Raw genomic sequence first — 23,801 nt, forward strand, 5'->3', positions numbered from 1 at the left:
TACCTCGAAAATGGCTACCATATTGCATTTATTTGAAAAGTCGTGTCCGTCATCGTGTATTCAGATATAAATGCCATTTCCATAAGGATTACCAAAAAGAATTTTTTTTAAATTCTTGTCACTTGACATTGTCGATCGACAGTAACGATCGACAAAATCGGGCAAATCTGTAGGCACCTTTAACTTAATGATGATTTACGCAAGATACAATTTTCCCACTTTTGAGGGAAATGTTATTCCATGGCATCATTATTTGTATATTTGTGTGCGTGCCGACGAGCTTAGATACAAGTTGCTTACGCATACATGAATTCGGTTTTTGCCTCACTTGTGACAGTTCGTTTGACATGAAACTATCATTCTATGCGTTATTATTCTAAGATATTACCTAACAAACAGTCTTACGTAAAATCAGTCAATCAATCATAGTCCCCTAACGTATTTAATAAGGACCACGAGAGAGATAATTTTATTGAAATATTAGAGATATTAAATAACAGTCAAATGAAACTGATCTTTCCGCAGATGAATGTAGTAAAATATAGAAATTTTGCGGAAATTTTGTGTTGTTTTTATCAATTGAAAAAATACGAAATCAGCATGTTTTTTTTTATTGATAATGAAAACAGAAGATATCTGTCATAGTCAATCAAGGCCCGAAACACGATTGACTAGTATTTCTGGTCATGGTTGACTACCGGTGTTTTCTGTTTTCATCATCAATTAAAAAAAAAGTTGAATTCGTATTTTTAACCGAGGAGCAAGTTATCAATTCGATTATATTTTTTGTATGTTGTTACGCGATTACACGATTTGTGAACCGATTTTGACGATTTTTTTTGTTGGGCGGACCTTAGTATTGATCCCATTTAAATTTTAAGAAAATATTCCACTCTGGCGCACTTTCCGATAACCGATTTCAATAAAACTTGGCAAATAGATGTAGGTAATGAACGAACTTTTGAGGTCGGTTTTTTTTTTGGTGTGGTCACGCCTATTTTGGATCTCACTTCACTTTTGCTTTTTGATTTATTGATGTTTATACACCATATCCTTACATTAGCTATGTAATTATATGAAGTAAAAAAATGAAATTGAGAGCAACTGGGTGGGCAGGTACAAAACTGTACCATGTATTGAAGTGGCGATCCCATAAATGGGAGTTGCCTTCACACACCATTTACAGAGGCCATAGTAGGTAATTCATGGCCTGTGTATTAGTAACCGTACTGAATCTGGATAAACTGCACCTCGTTATTTTTTTTCCAATAGTGTCCCAGGTCGAACTTGTACAAGCCAAATACGCCCTTTTGACGTGTGCGTGCGTGCTGTTTAAGGAAATCGTATACTCGACCGTGTAGATGCGCCTTTACGCTACGTTTGTCCACTCATTGAAGGACTTTATGACATGACCTTCTTATGAATGATACAAGGTGAAAATTTTAATTTAAAATGTGGACTAAAATACGTAAGCGAACATATATTTAGCTAAATCTATGTAAGCGAGTAACATGAAAGAAAATACTTAGAGCTGTTACACACGACGACTTTTAGCAGCGATGTTAGCAGTCGTGTAACAGCTTTTAGTTGTGTAATATTCTTTTTGAATCGTGTGTCCTGTACCGCCGTACAATTTGTTTTATTTTAAATGAGCAATCAATTCCTTTGTAATCATTTACTATATTTCATTACATTTCCTTTGTAATGTAATGTACAACGGAACGTCTACGTACGTTCTATTTATACTAGATTTTAAGAGCTAGAAATTAAGAGCGTTTATTTTTATGTGACATAATAAATTATAAGTTGAAGCGTGAAAAACGTTGAAAATTAATACTAAAATAAATTTGAGCCACAGACAAGATATATGTCTGTGATTTGAACTATGTTTTTATAAACATCTGGTAAATATGTGTATTTGCGAAACCCATACTTGTTACTTCCCTGGTTCAGCGATCCGAAGTCGATCTTGGCCGTCGACACCAAATTTCTTTCGGTCATATGCCAATTCCGACCATTCGGATCCATTCAGCTCTCCATTGAATCTGGCGATTCAGCTCCCAAATTCTCCTTTGATTGGTCCCAGAATCTTTCGAAATATGTTCCGTTCCGCCAGTAATTTATTTATGTTCTTCCTTTAGCTTTATTGTCCATGGTTTATACAGCTACACTGTAGCCCTGATTAGCAATTTGGACACCGATACTTTGTGAAGGGCTGCTGTACCTACATCTTAACGCGTTATGCCAAACCCATAGATAGTATATTTTTAGTAGCAGTAGAGCTGCTTGTACAAGTGGTCGTCCAGGGTAGTACTGCCACCTTACCTATTTCTGTCGCCAAGCAGTAACAGAAATGGTGACAACCATCACAGGTACATGGGACTTGTCAACTTACGTCTCAGGGTGACGGGCGCAGCGGCAGTGCCCCTCAGATCTTTGCAATTTAAGGCTCTGAGTGGCACTGTAATTGTTATGGACAGGAGTGTAGCTTACCATCAGGCGCACGACTCGTACGCCCCGTCACTTGATGTTGTAAAAAAAGGCAAATGGGATTGTATTCATTTATTTATAAAGGTATACCAGCATAAGAGCCATAGCACACTAGCGATTTGAAAGCTACGCGACAACGAGCACGCCGCGCTATCGTATCGCTTTCAAATCGCTCGCAAATCGCCAGTGTGATAAGGCTCTTAGTATAGTTTTGTACAGTCAAGAGCACGTGAGGCTTGACACATTGTACTTTGGACCGTTCTTATCATAAGCGGCATAGAGTTGGATTTAAGTTTAAGTATCATACTTGACGTGCTCTTGACCCTGCACAAAAAGATTGTGGCAATAGGAATTGTTCTCATGGGTACATATGCCTATTACTGGTATACACATCTTTGTAGAATTTAAGGGACTTGTCAACTTGTCATTATTTTTAAGAACTTGTCAACTTATGTCGCAAGGTGACGGGCGCAGTGGGAGTGCCGTACAGATCTTTGCGATTTAAAGCTCCTGTGCGTCACAAGTGTTAAGGACAGCCGTATCGCTTACAACCAGGCGCACAACTTATTCAACCTGTCACTTGATATCTTAAGAAATATACCTATACCACGCCGATCGCGCCGCCGACGAGTTTACGATCTTGTACTTATTTCGTCTAAATAATTACGACTATTTATACAATATTATTTGTACAATAGGGGGACGGGTAGAGTACGTTTATTAATTTTTTTTTAAATCGTACTAGTAACAAAAGACGTTTATGTACTTTAAGTGTACATAAATACTGTTTGTTATAATACTCTTTGACTTTTTACCCTTCATACACACTCTATGCAACTTACTCTCTGCTATATTATTAACACCGTACAGAAAAAGTTTCAAGGCAGGCGAGGCTTCCTCAATAGGAAACCGACTTTGCTTCCGTTGAAGCCTATTTCCGATGGCCTACGCTACTTCCGCTTTGTGTTTGTTTCTGAACTATAATGAAGTAGTAACTTAAATTAAATATTAACCAACCATATAACACTCAACAAAACACAATAAAATTGTGAAGGAATTTATCTGAACTTAGGCCATTTCAACTTGACGTGTTACTCGAACATCGTGAATTTAACATTTAACACATTCCACGCAAATTTGTTGTTATAGCCGCCCCTATTGCAATTAGAACTAAATCGCTACGTCCGGCCACACATTTATGAGAACGAGATCCAAATAAATATAAAAAAGTTACATTTTGTTTGTTTACCCACTTTTCTTGTGCTTAACAATACATTTTAAGAAACTGATAATTATCATAACAATTATCAGATTGTTATCCACGCTGATTCTTTAATTATTTATTAACAATGAAAATACATAAAATATTATGCAAAAAAAAGAATTTCTTTCTTGTTCATTGTTTTATTACTTGAAAATAGCAAACAATCGACATCAAAATTTTTTTAACAAGTAACTTAATTTGTTATAATTATTAATACAAAGATCGAACACTCAGAAAAAATTCCTTCGATCCGGTCGGAGGAATTTTATCTGAGTGTTTTTTCTGAGTGTTCGATCTTTGTATTAATAATTATAACAAACTAGTGGAGTAATTTCACAAAAAATAATTGAATATCAATTCAATAAAAATTTAATTAAGTAACTTAATTCTTAATAAATAAGTAAAATAAATAATAAATAACAATATTTCATTATTTCATTTGTTATAAGATAATTTTATCCTCTTCTAGAAGTAAGATAAATGTGTCCCCTATACTCGAAGGACCTCGCAAAGCAGCAAATCGTGTTCGAATACAAACTACGCGACATTGCTAGCGGTAGCTTATATTTTCCATCAAATTTTATAAATTATCAAATCAATCTAGAAAATTATGGTGATAATTATCACTTCGGACTCTAGTTAATTATAATTAGTAGCTCCTTGTGAAAGAATTCGTCCAGGAAAGTACTGCCAATTTATCTATTTTAGCCGCCAAGCAGTAATGCTCACATTACAGCAGCGTTACGTTTTTGAACGGTAAGGGCGCTGGCGAAATTACACGCGCATGGGACTTGTCAACCTATATCGCAGAGTGACGGGCGCAGTGGCATTGCCCCTCAGATCTTTGTAATTTAAATATCTGAGTGGCACAGCAACAGTTATGGACAGGCGTGTCGCTTACCACCCGGCGCACGAATTGTTCATTCCATCACTTAGTATTATGAAAAAAAAGATCCAGGCGTACGTTACGCACAGAACAACAAAATAAGCAATTTTTAATGACTAAAGTCGAATCTGGCCGGACCGAATATCGATTTCTAAGTGTTCGATCTTTATATTAATAATTAAGACGAAATGACTGAAGTCGATTTCAAGTAAAATTCGCATATTTTTTGGACAAACGATAACACTGGCAATGATATCATTCCCAACCTGTAATGTAATTTGTATCAATTGTGTCTTTTCAGAGAAGGGCCGCTATTTGGGTTCGCCATGTGAGTTCACTTGCAACCCGAAACTACTTCACGTGTTTTGCGACCCTCGGAGCCAAAGTTGTCAGTGCGATCCAAAACACAACGTGGCTCTTGGTGTTGCAAAGGGATGCGCTAAACGTGAGTAACAAAAGTATAATAATAAAGTAGGTTTTGGTTACCTACCTCATTAAAAGTTATTATAAAACACAGGTGAACTTTTCAGTTGTTTTTGTTAAACAAGGCTATAGATAGAGGATTTTGTTACATTAATTAAAAGTCACTAAAGTTTTATTCTATCATTACTTTCTAAGCTTCGCGAATTTTACACCCTTTTACACCCGGTATAAATAGATATTTCTGTTCAGCCTACTTCTTATTAAACTTATAACGAACACGCCAGGAATTTCTAATGATGTTTATATTTAGATCCATCCATTTTTTTAAATCAGGTATTATTTATTCAGTATCTCGAAAAATAGAGCTTGTACATTTCTATTTACAGCACTATGCTGTATGTTTTGTCAAATTTCCGTGCCAAAAACCGACGTCGTGTATCGATAAAATACGGTCGTATATGGCATCACGACACCTGGACCAAAAAATGCGGAAATTTTTCTGAATTCAAATATATTAAAAAGTCATTTTCTAAATTCTTCGAGATACGACAAGATTGCTTTCCGACGTCGAGATAGATTTTAGAGCTTTCGTGGTTATATAAGGATTTTTTGTTGCGATTGGCGCCCCTAAGGCTCAACTCACACTGGCGCAGAGTCGAAGCGTCGCTTCGCGTCCTATTTTTCAACTACAACGCCTGGCGACGACACTCGCATTAGGACGCCTGGATCACAGTGTGGTCCGGGCGCACTAATGCGAGGCCCGGATCACACTGCACCCAAGTAACTCGCTCGACTTCAACCAAGCATCGTTTCTGAAATTCGTTATAACCTATTCGTTAAATTCTTTTTTTGCATAATATTTTATGTATTTTCATTGTTAATCAATAATTAAAGAATCAGCGTGAAAACCATGACGCGTCGCGAAGCTTCTACTCTGCGCCAGTGTGAGTTGAGCCTTAGGGGCGAGCAATCGCGACAAAAAATTCACTGATGATAACAAGAAATAACTCAAGTACCAGCATTTTCTAAAGGCTCATGCACGTTATGGCGGGCCGCACTTCAATCGCATCATATAACAATAATCTTCCTAAATCACTTTCGTACATTTTGGGTATAAAATATAGATATGTTACATACCAATAATGTAATGTCACTACATGTTATCACTACCGCGTCTCTCTGTCAGTCTGATCGCGATAAACTCAAAAACTGCTGAACGGATTTACATGCGGCTTCCACCAATAGGCAGTGTCAGTGAAATTCTTTATGTAGACTACCAGTATATTATGAGTGCTGAGAAAGGGACGGCTGGTACTGACTACATGACCTGGGTCCTGGGGTGGCCAAGACTGCAAATCCGCCACTAGTATGAGTTCCTTTTATTTTTCCGATATTTCGGAACGGTTACACGCTCCATGGTCAACACGTGACTCATTACGTGGCAAAAAATCTGTAACTAGTGATAATCGTTCACTATACATATATCTTAAAACCTACAGCTCGGAAACTGGGCGAGCAGTGCTTCTACCAGCAGACTTGTCGGTCGTTCGATCCTCACTCATCCTGCGTGCAGGTTAACCACAATGCTTACTGCCAGTGTGACTCTGGTTACCACATCACGTCACATTCAAGGCCTACGCAGCGGATGTTTTGTACTGAAGGTGAGTACGTATCTGAAATTCCTTGCCAAAGCACATAGTTATAAACTTAGCATAGCAGAGAAGGAGGAGGTTCATTCCCTGGGGTACACGAAAGGAGACTCCCGCCACGACGTACCATTTCTTTCTTGTACGTCTGGGCAACAATCGGCGAGTACCATGGGACCTATCAACTTGCCCATGAGCACCGCCACTGAGCCCGTCACCCTGAAACATAAGTTGACAAGTCCCATGTACCTGTGTTTCCACCAGCACCCTTACCCTCCCAAACCGTAACGCAGTAAATGCTCATGTTACTGCTTGGCGGCAGAAATAACACTACCTCAGCACTACCTAAAAAAAACCTTACTCCAGTTCCAGTTCACCACGATGACAAACATTATGTGTACGCCATCGATACGATAAGAAGATAGCAGAGAAGTTGAAAATGAAATAGAAATAGAAATCGGTTGACATTGTAGATATGGTGTTGCTGGCGGCCGACATGCCGACGCTGCTTGGCGTAGCGTCGGGTATCTTCGTGCTAGCCGGCCTGCTCTGCATGGTGCTCCATCTGTACACGAGGGCGCGTTTCCATCCCACACATTTGGCAGATGCGCATCTCACTCCTCCCTGTTTATATTCACTTAACGATACAGGTAATTGTTGTTTTACTTAGGGGCATCGAGTATATAACCAGAGATAGAGACGAAATGTTATTTAATTTGTTTGAAAACTTTTCTGCCATATCATTACTGTGACAACTGTGCTCCGATTGGCTAGCCCGAGTTCGAAACAATTGACGGGTGTCGTCAACTGTTTCACTTCAAATCGACCAGTTAACTTGAGCTTTGCTATAATGGACGAAAATTGCAAAATTACATATTTCATATTTAATTACCGATGAAATGTGTTTTGTAATCAAGTGTTTTGCTGTTTTTCCCACACCACCGAATAGAACAGCACGGCATTATTAGAGATATTATCTTTATTACAATAAATGCAGAATATTTTTTTGGAATATACGGGTTGGCCTGTCTATATTTCTAAGATCCGTATCGCTAATGTGTTACCAGGAATACATGGCCCTTATTTCGTCTCTATTTCTGGTTATATACTCGATGCTTGGGGGCAATATCGGAAACTACACCACATCCGTGTTACAGGTGGGACTTTGAGCGCAACGCGCCCCTCTTCGAGGGCGTCTTCGCGCAGCGGATGCACGAGCGGTATGATGGAGCTGGAGTCGAACGGGTCGCGGCGCACGTCGAGGCGGGGCGTGCAAGTGTCTGCTTCGCGCGCAGGTGCGGCGCGCGCCGCGGCCATCTTGCTAATTTCACGCCACCTGAAGGCCGTAAAGAGGGACGGCGGCGCGCACCCGCCTAAGTGCGCCGCCAAAGGTGATCTGGATAATGTATGCAACGCGCGGTCCCATTCTGCACGTCTCGGTGTTCGGGCGACGGCGGCGTGCCAAGCATCGTGCTCAATTGCCCTGCTACGAATCAGTAAATGTTTTTCAAAATTTGCGTTCTTTTTCTTACAATCGACAGGGTTCATTAATAGAATCTTCAAAGTTTGTGCCTTGTGTTTTAAATAGTAGTAAGTCATTCGAGCAGGTTTGCGACGGCTTTTAACGCATGTGACGGCGACGTCGCCCGTGTCCGTTAGATGTGGCGTTTTGGTGTTAGCGGCCGTTCCGACGATAGTCAGCGACTGCTCGACCACCACAACGATGTCACTCCAAATATGCTGTATCTGTCATGGTATTCTTTTAAAATTTCCTTTACAATCCTTTTGTATGTAGAAATACATACAAATTAAACAAGTTTTAATTAAATTGGATTCTATCTTCGGCGACTGCTATCGCTTTTGATGTCTGACGCCTGTGTACCTATTTTGTTTGTTTTTATGTCAAATTACCTACATGCCACTACCTACATATGACTTAGGAGTGGTTTATTGTTTAAGTACCATTTCTGAAAATTTTATTCTGGAGTTGTGAAGACCTCACAAAGATCCAGGAGTGCCGACCTCCTTAAAACTCCTTTTGAGCATATTTGGATACATCACGTAGAGTTTAAAAGCTGCAACGTAGACGAATTTTGTGAGTATACGCTTGTTGTGTTGAGGCTTTACGTGGCATTGGCACTATTGGATACAAATTACGAAATTCAGAAAACTCCTCGGCAATCAAAGTCGCAAGACGCTCTGGTGGAACGAGCAAGATGGCCACGGTCCTTCCCTCTTATATCTTCTCTTACACAACTTATTACATTTAGCGAAACTGAAGGTGGAGTAACCTTTTATAGATTTTGTAGACACGTCAAATATTTCAGTTAATTTTTGGCTTTGCTTTACAAGGAATCAGTCACAGTAAATATTGTTTTATCTCGTTAATTACACACACTCACACATGCATTATGGCACTAAAAAATAAATAAGGTGGCTAAGCTTCAGTTTCACAAGATAATCACGCTTTTGCTTAGTCTGCCTGTCCACACTATATGTTGTATGGATGGTTTGCATGACACACAATCTTGGTATCGTATGACCTGACATTGTATGCGTGTAACGTATCGTCTATCGTTTTGTCTATCTATGTCATATACATAATCAAACTGTTTCGTTATTTTAATATTTAGTAGTATACTGTAAATATAAATTTTATAACATAAAAATATATCTTCTAATCGTTTTTCGTAAAGATGCTTTGTAAAACTATTTTCTGCTTAAAACATTGAAATTGGATGCTACAGTTATTGTCACTTGCGGATTTGCTGTTGCATCCTGCTGTACCCACTTACATCTTTGACCATACTTCCGAATTCCAAAAAAGTAATTGCTGCCGACTCATTGAAAGCAGAATATTACCATGACTTGATTCAATTTCTGCTTTGAACACACATATGCTATGCATCGCAACCACAGCAAAGAGCATAGCACACCTCTTATTTATCCCTATTAAAAGCCAATGCGTAATATTTTTATCTTTTTTTACATAACAGGTTCGCGACGTCCAAGTATAAGCTCAGTTCAAAGCAGTTCTTCGTCTATTCGGAGTTATAGTGCGAGAAGATGGGAGAGGGATAGAGAACTGAAAGAGAAGCGACAGATGAGCATGCGCCTCGCTCAGCTGCATGATAAAATGCAGGCGGGAAGAGATATTCCTAAACACGCGCCGACACCGTCTCCTCGCTCTCCCAACAACTCTACAGATGGACTGCTACCGTCTGTATGTGAAATTAGAGAAGTAAGATCATCCCGGTTCCTTTTCACTAGACTAGCCCTTATCTTAGCATGTAAATGTTGACAAGCTCCACAACATTTGGCGAGTAGTTATTTCAGAACCACACCTTGCCATAATTGTGGCTACAGGTGCCCAGTATTATTACGACCAGTGGACAAACAGACCTTAACATATCTTATGTGCATATTATGTGATGGTACTCTTATAACCAAAGGTCGAAATAGGTTGTTCCAAATAAGTAGATAAATGTCTACATATAGATACCTACATGGAGTGACACGGGTTGATTAAAACCACCAAATATTAATTAATTACTTTTTCGAACTCATAATGCAACTTAATGAATAAAATATAGATGCTTATATACATAATTTTATAAGTAATATCCGCATTAGTTAAAATAAGCTTATGCTTGTAGTTAATTACAAATGTTTACCATGGTGAACAGTTAATTAGATAATTAGTGCATGCAAAAAATTACTGCATTTGTTTATATAGCGCCCCTCAAATTACTTTAAAATCCCACTTCAGCTACTTAAGTGAGTAGTTTTATCTTACGATGCAGTAAAACTATTTCCGCAAATCCGGAATTCGAATAAAGTAATTAATTAAAATTAAGTGGTTTTAACCACTCTATGTCATTCCTTTCATCATTTTATCTACTCATTCGGAACACCCTATTCCAACCATTGCTTATAACACCTCCTCTTTCATCAAATTCTAGTTTCATGGATCCCTGACGAGGTTGATAAGAATAATTTAGAATATTTTCGACTTTTGTACTCTTAACGTGAGAAATGTTTTCAGACACCCATTCTTTTAACATTTCAGTTAGTGACAAATCCAGATCAACCGCTACAAGGTGTCGATGGACCTTGTTCGAGTTCCTCACTTTACTGACATCAGAGGCGATCGAAAGTTCGTCGATCCTTAGACTCCTTATCCTCGGACGGTTCCCCCGCCATCGCATGGATGTAGACCTGTGATCACACCTCGCTTACGAGTGAAAATGAACGTTGTTATTAGTGAAATATGAGTGTAAATAAAAAAGACTAAAGTGGCAGTCGCCAAGTTCGGAAATACAATCGATCGAAAGCATCACCGAAAACTTAATTTCGTAATAAACATTGTTTCTCTATCTCAATGCGAACGCTTTGCAATGAACTAAGTAGAACATATTACATAGTATAAGGTAAAGTTAATATACCTACTTTAAATTCAACTTGAAATAGACGTGTACTAAATGAATTTAACCCCTAAACAATAACTACATCTGACAAGTTAAATTATAAAAGTATAGTCAATAAAATCAATGTCTCGGTACAATAATAATTTAGTAACTACGCGAAGAAAAGTGATGATACTTTGTCATATACAGAAGTTTTATACAAGCTTCGCCTAAGGCCTTTAATAACACCTTTGAAAGTTACGTGATTTTTTTTATTCGTCAATAAGCAAATTTAAAATAAGAACCTAATATCAATTTTACTTAATTTACAATAAAAAAATGATACTAGAACAAAACGGGATGTTTACACGTTCTACAAATGTTGTGGCTCACCAGTTCTTTTCCATGTAAGAAACAATTAAAGCGCTAAAGTTGCATGGTGTTGCATTTTCTTAGCACCTGGTGAAAACACCTGGGCATCATATCAAAAACACACGCAACATGAGCACAAAAAATGTTAAATGGGTTATGAAAGGCTAGCTAAAAAAGATCTATATTTATAATAATAAACTATATAATGAAATAATTAACGTGGACAATATTACCCAATCGACTATGATTTCGGTTTTGAATCACTATAAAGCAGCTACTAAAATACCTTTATAGAAATCTTCCAGTTATTTTCTTCCACAGAATCTGTTTTTTATATCAAATATTATTCCCCCGTTTTTGTCCTCCGAGTTATATGGTTTTATTTTCTTTTAGATACAAATGGTATTCATGAAAAATGCATTGTAACAAAATAAGCTTAGCGAGCAATTATGTTATCTACATAAATATTTATAATATATCAAGATATTTAATTTTGTACTGAATAATAATTGTACTTATTATGTTGTATAGTTATTAGGATTTAACGTAATAAGGTATTAGTTAATTCTGTTATCGTTAATTAGTTTAAGAACAGACTTGAATCGTACGGAACTTTAAGACTAAAAACTCATGGAGCGGTTTTCACCCGCGCCCGCCGCAGTTGCAGGACTGCGGTTCCGTAGAATATAGATATGTATATAAAATTTAGTTAGCACATATTTACGACGTGTTTTACGGCCCTAGCGGGGCCGTTTGCTCGTGGTAGCCTCGGCGCCTGCGGGGTACTGGTAGAACCACGCGAGAAGCGTACGTCCGTGCCGGCAACGATCTCTATCGATTGTAAATAACAACGCGACTTGCGATCGCTACGCTCGCTGCGGCGGCTACGTGACCACACAAACCTAGCGGTGTCATAAGTTGTGGAATAAAACAGCTGCCCCGCAGCCGCGTCGGCCGCAACTGAAAACCGCACCGTGAGTTCTTAGCCTAAAATAGTCGGTTCAGTGAACCGTACGTAAAAATCGGTCCTCTGTTTATCATGTGCTATTTGTGGTTGTATCTTTGGAGTACAAATTCCGACACGTCGTATCAAACAAAGCTACCCTGACTTGTGTTACATTTATAGATATTATGTAAAAAATTGAAATACAGTGCCAGGCCCAGCCAGGCCGTAAATACTGCACATAGGAAAAAGTGTTGTAGCGTCATCAAAAGTGTTAACAAATAACATAGACTAACCGGGGACGTAAAATTGACTTAAACATACCCAGTTAAATGTAATAATTATGTACATCGATAAAATATTAAGAATAACATCCTTTGTATATAAATAGAATAATAGCACTTTGAAATACCTCACCGACTGATTTAAAGTTTAATTTGTCCCAAATACATAGGTAGGAACATAGTGTTAAAAAATACAGAATACCCGTTTGTAAACCGGAGTCGATTATCTGCCAGATAGGTATACCATGTACTTATCTTAGTGTAATTTATTAACGCTTCTAGAAGACTCCCTTGACAAATGAATAAATAAAAGACTGAATTACATAAGGCTATAAAGTATAAAATAAATTTGAAACCTCGACTCGACTTTATAGGCAAGACAATCTTCTTTAAACTGTATTTCAATACACAAATTACCTTAAATTCATTAGGACAAGCACAGAGTAACATAGTACACTATGAACTTACGAACTATTAGCGGACATTATGGTTTTTCGATCTATCTGTACTACTGACATGAATTTATGGTGCCGAGATAGTCGCTAGCGACAATGTATTTTTTTTTTGAAATACCCATTGTTTTTGCTGCATCGGACTTTCAGTCTTAAAAAAAACAAAGTCTGACGTACACGAATTGTACAGCGCCTCTAGCGGTCGCATAGAGAACCAAAATAATGCCACAGAAATGCTGAAAACAGTGGCCAGCGACTTCAACGCTATTGACTCATTAGCAGAGCTTGGAATAGGCACAATATATTTACTTAAATTTCAAGTAATACATATAAAGTGGAGAATATTTGGAGATTCTGATTGTGGTAACTTCCTTTACTGCTGAGTACTAACGTCATATACGTACTGTATACAATTCCTCCTATTGCTACGTATATCTCTATATCGACGATGCCTAAAGTGGTCTACTGTATATGAACTCCACTGTACATACAAGGGGTCAATGTCAGCGAAAAAAATAAATATGATGAGATGATAATGGAGGTCCATGAGTGTGGCACTTTTTTAGGCAAGTTATGACCAAAATTTTAGCTTTCCATAAATGGAATAATCCACATTACGTATATTATTTTATAATAGACATATAAATTACTTATGTGGTTCTTAAACATTTCACAACAAACAAGATATTCATTTAGACAAATGTATAGAACTCAATATCAATTGTTTATTTATTTATAAAAGTTTTCACTAGCACCGTGTCAGCTGTTAAACAAACATTTAAAATTGATAAGTTTGTGAAAAAAATCAAAATTAGTTTATGGACCACCTTACTCCCATACACGTACGTACGGTACGCAGAGAAAGACATCCACAAAAAATTGTTACAATTTTTTATGGTGCCACACCTTTCCTTGATACACTACACGTACCACGTAAAATAAAATGTTCATTACGTGTTTAAACTAAAGTACGGCACCGTTATGCCGAAGAATGTACGAGCCAATACAATTATTACAAATGCAGGGGATCTAAATAAAAAAAATCTCGCTAAGTATAACACGTTTCATTGGCTATCAAAGCTACCCCTCGCTGATGTAAACGGACATTGCTTTTTCTGCAGTAAAACCGTGAGTAGAAATAACGAAGCGGAAATTATTTTCCAGCCAAATTCACTCCAGGAGCTCACATGTCTTGAAGACTATTTATATTTGGAGAACCGCCAGTAATTTGTAAAGTATGTGTTGCGTGGTATGTAAGCAGATGGATTACGACATTTCAAGAGTACAATTAATTCGAGCATCTGAAAAATGTAGATCTCGAACAAAAAATATAGTACGGAGAGTGTTATTTTTCATGTTCACTCGATTTATCATCTAATAATGTATTAATAAACAACATTAAAAACAGCAATTTACGAAAGAGAAAAATGGACAAAATTATAAAAAAAATTCCTGCGTCTTAATAGATATGCCTATTTTCTATACTTGTAGATAGACTTCGAGGCTCTTAAATTGTCAAGGGACTCTTCTATATTGAAATAATAGTACCTAATACTAGATGTTTGTAGAAATTACCTACCTTAGTTATAAAATGTTAACGGCACATCAAACGCAAAAATATTACCTGTCGTTTACTCACAAAATGGCTATGGGTACATTATAAGTAGAGGTGGGCGTTTAAACGTTAAGGAATTAAATAACCTAACCTTCGGTTTAAAAAACCGACCTCAAAAGTAATTTATCCCCTAGTTTGCCACCCTTAGAGGTGAATATTTTCTTGAAATTAAAATGGGACCACATCCGAGGTACCTCCTTTCCAACAAAAAAAAGAATCATCAAAATTAGTTCACAAACGGCGGAGTTACCGCGTAACTTACATACAAAAAAAACATACAGACGAATTGAGAACCTCCTCCTTTTTTTTGAAATCGGTTAAAAAGGTTGCTTTTTAAAATAAGCCCATAAGCACGCTTTTCAATTTAACCGTAAGCGTTGGTCACTCAACAATTCAATTTTTTACAACATGATTGTTTCAAGTCCCGCCATCTATGTTCCCTAAACAAATTAATCCGTCAATGTGAATAATAATTTTATAAATAAAACGCGTGTTTTACAAATAAACTTACTTATCAACCTTAGTGGTCTACTCTTGTTTTTCGCTATCAACACAACGTTGCAAGCGTTTTTTTAACATAAAAGTCTACGCGCATGTACCCACGTTTTTCTAAACGATTTTGTAAGCTTCAAACTAAAAAGCGTTAGTGAAATGCGTTTAGAAAACCCTTAGAGGAGGGAAAAAAATATTACAAAAAAGCACAACGTTTTAACGTTTAAAAAAAAATAGGCTGTCTTTCCCATCTCTAATTTTATGTACAGGGTCAAGAGCACGTGAAACTTGACACTTAGATTTAAATCCAAAGTACAAAATATCAAGCTTGACGTGCTCTTGACGTACACTTCAGTGTTGCAAGATGGATTTGTGGGATGAGATTTTTTTTTAATTCGACTATTTGCTATTGTAAATCCTAAATCCCAAATAAGACAATAAAGTAAGTTACAAATCTTTTTCTCGTATCGATGGCATACACTATAATGCTTACCATCGCAGTGCAAGCATATGCCAATAGGAGCGTTACTCGACGATTGTTACTCAAGGTGCGCCAGACGTACAGGAAAGGAACGATGTTAATGTCGTGCGGGTAGACTCCTTTCGTGCACACCACACACAGTTAGAGATGGCGCAAACAAAATTAAACTTATCGAGTTCTTAGGTTTTCGCGATTGTTACACATAGGAAATGAAACTATTTTTCCGGATTTAAATCGCGTATATTTGTTTTTTCAAACAAACCGACGTTTCGGGCCCTTTACAGGTCCCATGGTCACGGTTGACTGAGGTGGTACAGTCTTCAACCAGTTATGTCTAATATTAATGCAAACCACCCTATTTTTTCACTATAGTTACAATAGTTATTAATTAAATACCTTATTTTTAATTTTACAAAGAAAACATTCCAATTTACGCAACATTAAGTTTTACAAATTATTTTATTGAATGAATTTTTATTAAGTTTAATTTATTATTAATTATTAATAGAAATTAGAATAAACTAAAACATACTAATTAGTACTGCAGTCTTATGTCTGTTTGGGATTTTTCATTAGAGGAAATACTGGATCCCAAACTGGTGGTACGGAGAAACCATCTTCCCTGTTGAAATTAGGATGTTTTTTAATTTCAATGGCCTCTCGCAGCATCCTGGGTAGATAACGGACTTCTTTTGCAAGGACCTGGGGTTTGTCAAACTTCATTGAATGTGTAGGTTTATCCATGACATGCTCGCAGACTGCAGACTTGTTTACGCGACGGTGTTTGACATCAGCTATATGTTCTTTGACGCGGGTACAAATACTTCGCTTTGTTTGTCCAATATAAGAGAGACCGCACTCACAGTCAAGCTTGTAAACTCCTGCATCCTGTAAGGGGATGTTACATTTCACGGGTCTCAGGAACTGAGAAATCTTCCTCAGGGGCTTGAAATAGGTCTTGATAGATGCACGCCTGAGGACTCTTCCGATCTTGTCTGTAACACCTCTCACGTAAGGTAAGATGGCAGGTCTTCGCTCGACTGTTGGTGGTTTCACACCTGTAAAGGGCCCGAAACGTCGGTTTGTTTGAAAAAACAAATATACGCGATTTAAATCCGGAAAAATAGTTTCATTTCCTAAAATTAAACTTATCAATTACTACGAAAAAGCATAAATTTTCTTAAGAGTGGGTACCTACCACCGAGTACATAACTAAAGTACCTACATAGACTTTTTGATATTAAATAATAAAATCTCAGTACAGAGTACCAAACTTCAAAAAAAAAATCCTAGGAAGGCCAGTTGGATGTTAAAGTAATTCTAATTGTGCCATGTAAATAATGTAATATAGACATCTTAGACAACAACTTAAAAGCTAAACAATTTTTAAATCTCATGCTAGAATATAATTTTACAAACTACATTAAAACACCTACGCGCGTTACGCAAACATGTTTGGATCTAATATTTGTTAATTTCAAAAATACAAATTTTCAAATAACCGTGCAGGATTTAGGTTTTTCCGATCACCTCGCAACTATTATGCAAATCAAATTGGCGAAACAAACTAATAAAAAAATAACTTGGTTTACCGAAAAAAGAATGTATACTAAATTAAATATCCAACGTTTCAAATCAAAATTAGTATTAATCAGTTGGAATAAAATTATAACAAATAGCAATAATATTAATGAAAATTAGAAAGCGTTCAACGATACCCTAATAAATTGTTTACAACAATGTATTCCAAAACGTAAAATTAAATTAAAAAATTACTTTAAAAAACACTGGTTAACAGTTGGTATAAAAATTTCATGCAAAAACAAAAGATTGTTAAAAATACTAACGCAAAAATCTAATAGTCACGTACTTACAGAATATTACAAGAAATATGAAAAATTGCTAAAAAAGTTAGTAAACACAGCAAAGAAAATGCACTTTATTAGAAAAATAAAAAAATCAAGCAACAAGGTAAAAACAATGTGGAGTATTATAAACGAGCGGCTTAATAAAAAACAAATTAGAGAAAAAAATAACATTACTTTACAAACAAATGGTATCGATACCCAAATTAGTGATCCTAAACAAGTGGTTGACACATTTAATAATTGTTTTGCATCTGTAGGGGATCAGAGCGGGAAGAACAGCATTAGAGCTCGCGGCCGCCCCGTAATGTGCCCAACCGAAAATACAATATTCCTAACCCCAGTAAACTACCCTGAAATACATAAAATTATTCGAAGCCTTAAAAATAAAAAAAGTCACGGAATAGATGAACTACCACCCACCTTATTTAGAGAATGTGCAGATGAACTAACATTGCCTTTTTGTATGTTAATCAATCAATCCTTTAACGAAGGTACTTTCCCTAATCTACTAAAAAGAGCGATAATCAAACCAATATTTAAAAAAAACAGTAAATTAGATCCAAATAATTATCGGCCCATTGCCCTTTTACCCACAGCATCAAAAATTTTTGAGAAAGCAATGTGCGACCGCGTGTATTCCTTCTGCGAAAAATATAAAATTTTCGACGAATGCCAAAATGGATTTCGGAAAAAACGATGCACCGCTTTAGCGGTATATAAATATATACAAGAAATTTTAAATATAATAAATAATAAAAACTACGCAGTTGGAATTTTACTGGACATGACTAAGGCCTACGATAAGGTGCAATACGATACTACTAGATAAATTATATGGAATAGGAATACGCGGTACATCCCATAAATGGTTTGCATCATACTTAAAGAACAGAGAACAATTTGTAGAAATCGAATTTTTTAATCACAAAACCGGCAAAATAGAAAATGTACGATCAGAAGGCAAAGTTACTAACGCATCCATTCCTCAAGGAAGTGTCATCGGTTGCCTTCTTTTCTTAATATACATCAATGACCTTCCAAAAGTAATAAATGAGGCATGTGTGCTATTTGCAGATGACATCTCCATACTCACACCATGCCAGAATAATGCAAACCTAAGTAGAAAGCTCAATTCCGTACTTAAAAAAACTTCGAATTGGATGGACGAACATAATCTTGAGATAAATTTTAAAAAAACCAAATTAATGACATTTCATCCACACCATTAAACATAAAAAAAGAAAAATCTCAAGTTTCGCGTATGCACTTCGAGAAATAAAAAAAACCACGAACTTACAAACCGCGTTAACTACCTACTATGCGTACGCATATGCTTGGCTAAGCTACGGTGTTGTCGTGTGGGGAAATGGTGCAGATACAACATCTCTATTTACTCTGCAAAAAAAGCTTGTACGAATTTTAGTTAATTTAAAACAGACCGAGAGCTGCAAACCCTTCTTCCAGCAACATAAAATTCTTACACTTACATGTATATATATTCTAGAAATGTGTAAATTCGTCCGAAATAATTTAGATTTATTTACAAAACGCGGAGATGTCCCCAATAAATATTCCTTCCGACATAAGGATAGATTGCTACTACCAGCATCGCGGTTAACTATGCACTCATCGAGTCCATTTGTAATGGCAATCAAAATTTATAATAACTTACCTGAAGATATAAAAACAGAAACGACTAAATTTATAAAAACTTTAAAATCATATTTAATATCAAAAAGCTATTATACACTGCACGAGTATTTCAACAATTGACAATTAGAGTATTTCCAAATGATTATTTAAATATTTAATTTCAAAAAATACATATTAATACAATAATAATCTAATTAATTCAAATTTCAAATTTAAATATTTTATTTTAGATTAATCTATATTGTTCAGTAATACCTACATAACGAGTAATTGTCTAAGTTAATCATCATTTCATTATATTAGTTATTTAGTTTACAATAGAATAAGTTTAAATTTGTAAAAACAACTGTGCCTGCAGTTGTTTTTAGTTTTGCTGTGCCCTTACAGGGTCCATAATGTTAACTGCTACTACCACCTAACATTGTAACATTATGGTCTGCAATAAACGTATTGAGTATTGAGTAAAAAATGCATTAGATAACTAACCTTTTATCAAAACAGAGAATAAAAAAATTAAGAGAATGGTCACTCTTCGCTCCTCCCTAGGTTTAGACCATAGACATATTATATCTAGATATGTCTGTGGTTTAGACCATTGCCCTCCTTGTTATGACCATTGGGCATGACAAGGAGGGCAGAATAGCTATAATTTGCTTGCTATTGGAAAATGTCTGCTATAGTCCATTCGTTTAGGTACATAACTAAATGTGTTTACATGTAGTTAAGTGCCTAAACTTCAATAATATCTTCATGCATCTTTTTATTGAAACATATGCTTTACATATCAATAGGTATAAAAATAGGCATGCAATTTCATATGAATCTAAGTATTTTTGTTTTGTATTTGATGGTAAGTAAAAATCATTTTATAAGTGTCTAATTCGTTAAATAGACATCTCAAGATTGTTTACATTTAGTTAAGTACCTGAACAAATGGACTATAAGCTCATAATCAAAATCACTTACACGTATTTACTTAATTTATTTTGCTTCTTTTACATGTTGATTGTTTAATTAATATTGTTGAGTCAATGTCACCTGTACCTCCTCCCGTAATAACAAATTTAAGTCTAAATGTCTACAAGTAACGCCAGTTCTTAATAACTTACAAACAATGTGAATATAGGTATAGTCACAAATATACTCATACCAATGATGCAGATATAACAGGTGGATTGCGTTCGATGTGCTGTTCATTCGATTTAGTTCTAATCAGTAATGTTTAGTTCCATTGCACACATATTATTATCATAATAATGATCTTTTGTTACAACTTGCCACGTGAAAAATGGCGTCAAATCTTACTAGTTACTTTTGGATTCTGAGGTCCTACTCTCGAAACTCGAAATCCATAATTAAGGCCGTTTTCCCACCATAGATGACCTACAGACTGAGTTTCAATCAGAACTAGAACCGAGAACGTATGACACGCGATTTGACAGTTTATATCGGGCCCGTCTTTATCGTTGACGGACTTCGAGAGTAGTTCGTCTTCCCGAGTAGTTTAGTAGCAGTAGAGCTAGCTCCCTGAGAAAAAGTTCGTCCAGGGTAGTACTGCCGCCAAGCGGTAATGTCACCATTACTGTGTTCCGGTTTTGAAGGGTAAGAGTGCTGGTGAAATTACAGACATATGGGACTTGTAAACTTATGTCTCAGGACAGACGGGCGCAGTGGGAGTGCCCCTCAGGTCTTTGCAATTTAATGCTTTGAGTAGTACTGTAACTGTTATGGACAGGCGTGTAGCGTCCCATCAGGCGCACGATTTGTTCGTCCCGTCACTTAATGTAATAAAAAAAGTTCTATAGATCGTCCATAGTGGAAAAGCGGCTGTAACTACGGATTTCATACTTCGAGAGTAGGGCCCCCGTGTGGTCTCTTTACCAAAGTATCTACTTAAAAACGAAACAACTTGACGAATTTTAGGGCAAATCCTTGTCGGACTTTGAACAACTGATAGATTCAATTAAATGGTCCTAAAATATTTAGCAGCATTGAAATTTCCACATCAATATCATAAATGTTCCCACATGAATGAACAAATGGAAGAAAATATCCAACAATACTGGATGTTTCGTGAAACATATTTATTAAAGATGTGAATCAACGTAATGAACCAAACGATTATCACTAATTACAAGTGTCTTACTACGATATAATGGATAATTCTTTTTATTTCTAGTTCTATAACATTATTTTCGTAACGGTAGAGCTCCTTGTCAAAGAGTTCGCCCACGGCAGTACTTCCACCTTACTTATTTCTGCCGCCAAACAATAACTTGAGTATTACAGCGTTCCGGTTTTGAAGGGTAAGAGTAAAATTACAGGCACATGGGTCTTGTGGATCTATACCTCAGTGTGATGGGTGCAGCGGCAGTACCCCTCAGATCTTTTCATTTACTCTGATTGCCACTGCAACTGCTATGAATAGGCGTGTCGCTTAGCACCAGGCGCACGACTTGTTCGTTCAGGCACTTAGTATCATAAAAAAAAACAAGTGATAATCGTTAAGTGAGTAACCACAAAAATCTTCAAATCTATGTTTTACGTAAAGCAATAGATACTTTATATCAAAACATTGGCTGTTTTGTAAGTTGGTTAAGTTTTTTAGAGAGATTTATATAAGTCTAGTTTATAGATCATGTAATGTATATTAGAAAAACTTCGGTATGTTTTCCGTTATACCCTCATGAAAATTCAAGTTTGTTTACACACAGTGCTGAAGACGATTATAATATACAAAAGTATTGTGTAGTTTTCCAGTTCGACGACTTAAATTGGCACAAATCCAGGGGTACAACGGAAAACATGCTGACAGGCATGGGTATTTAGAGTTGTTTATGAAGTTAGCAATAACGAAGTTGAGAGATTGCTGTGTGGCACCGGCCAAGCCTTAATTGTTCTGGGGTCTCATAAGGAGATTTAACAGTACGCGTACGTTTTGTACCTAATTATTGTAAATATTCATATAAGGTCAACCAGGAGAAGTGTGTGCTATGCAAGGGTATCTCTTTAACAGGTTTCAGAGTAATAAGTATCATTGATAATTATCATTATAATTATCATAATAAATATTTATTAATAATTGTCTGGATATTTGTAAAATTAATTAGACTAACTACTGCTAGCAATGTCGTTTGTCATAGACGTATCCAAATGTGTCAAATGTCAATTTCAAAAAGTCACATACCAAGTTGTTTTTACAAAGATTTTTCTTCATATTTATTTAATTTTCTCTTTTTTTGTCATTTTTAGTAAAAAAACATGGATAATTATCGAATATATATCGGAAAATTATCTGATAATTATCATGATAATTATCAACAAAAATAAACATCTTGATAATTTCGAACCCTGCTCTTTAACAATACCTACAAAACCTATCGCATTGAAATATTCCCTACGTACTGTCCACCTACATAATATACTTCTGGAAAGGCCAATTGCTCCGGAAAGCAGAGCCATATCGTGTTATTCCTGTACAAAAATAAACTGGGCGCTTGCATAGTTATGACACTACACCTACCTGTAGTAGTACCTACCCGTAGTCTGTGGTCGTAATCCATTTTCTTATCTTTGATAAGATACGCTTATATCACATACTGGCGCCGGTTGACTGTTAGTTATAAATTTAGTGTCTGCTTAATGACGTCATCACATTGGTTGTAGATAAAATGGACTGCCTGATAGCATTGACATATTTTGTAGAAAGTTAAATATCCACCAAACTCTACAATACTAAGTGAGTCATTGTTTAATTTAAACCAGCTTAGGGCGCCTTCAAATTAGACTCTTTTAGAAGTACTGCAGTGGTGCGGCAGCCGCGCGCTCCTTTTAGATACCTCACTAATTGTGACTGCTTGCAAAAGTGTGTCACGACAGTGGCGCTGCAACTGCGCTTCTAAGTATTATATGAAAATTAGTAGTTTAATTTGAAGGCGCCCTTAATGTAATTTTGAACTTGAAAGATGGAGGACAAGGTCATAAAATACCAAACAAGAATTTTGTAAAAGTAAGTAGGTAGCAATCAAAATGGCTTCAGCTGAGCCGTCTTAAAACTATTCAAATTGTACAGTAACCCTAGTACTAAAAATTACTTCAATCAATAATGTCATGGTATTTTGAACGGCATACAATCTGTTGTATAACAGCCTGTAGTAATAATTTAACTGGCAGTCCAATTTCCCATTGTTCTGTACGAATAAAAGTAACACAAAATTAATTGCGCTAAATATATTTTATTTGGAAATCAGACTTGTTTGTTAGAGCTATTTGGATGCCAATATAAAAGTGTCAATAAAATCTCATGTTTCTTTATTTATACCTAAAGTCAGGGTGTCTTCAAGTTAGATGATTGTAGAAGCGACGCTACGTCATGTTTGCACTACAAGTTTTCATGCAATCATTAAGCAATCTGCAAAAATGGCGCGCGTTGGCGCAACTATGGCTCGGTGCAATTGCGCTTCTAAATATTGTATGAAAGCGGCGTTTCTAATAGAAGCATCTATTTTAAAGGCGCCCATAGTGTG

The 23,801-nt window shown here is 36.3% G+C and overlaps 1 protein-coding gene across 1 annotated transcript in view; it reads left to right on the top strand.

Annotated features, from left to right (window-relative positions):
• Positions 1–11,419, top strand: part of LOC113232052 — a 35,747-nt gene extending 24,328 nt beyond the window's left edge. Inside the window, exons 3-8 of the mRNA XM_026466676.1 lie at positions 4,942–5,085; positions 6,563–6,724; positions 7,183–7,359; positions 7,867–8,004; positions 9,706–9,950; positions 10,779–11,419. Coding sequence (XP_026322461.1) covers positions 4,942–5,085; positions 6,563–6,724; positions 7,183–7,359; positions 7,867–8,004; positions 9,706–9,950; positions 10,779–10,847 — 935 coding nt within the window. The 3' untranslated portion in view covers positions 10,848–11,419. The remainder of the gene's footprint in view (positions 1–4,941; positions 5,086–6,562; positions 6,725–7,182; positions 7,360–7,866; positions 8,005–9,705; positions 9,951–10,778) is intronic.
• The last annotated feature ends 12,382 nt before the right edge of the window (positions 11,420–23,801 follow it).

Source organism: Hyposmocoma kahamanoa, unplaced genomic scaffold, assembly GCF_003589595.1.
Source record: "Hyposmocoma kahamanoa isolate Upper Pololo Valley unplaced genomic scaffold, ASM358959v1 66, whole genome shotgun sequence".
Classification (NCBI taxonomy): domain Eukaryota; kingdom Metazoa; phylum Arthropoda; class Insecta; order Lepidoptera; family Cosmopterigidae; genus Hyposmocoma; species Hyposmocoma kahamanoa.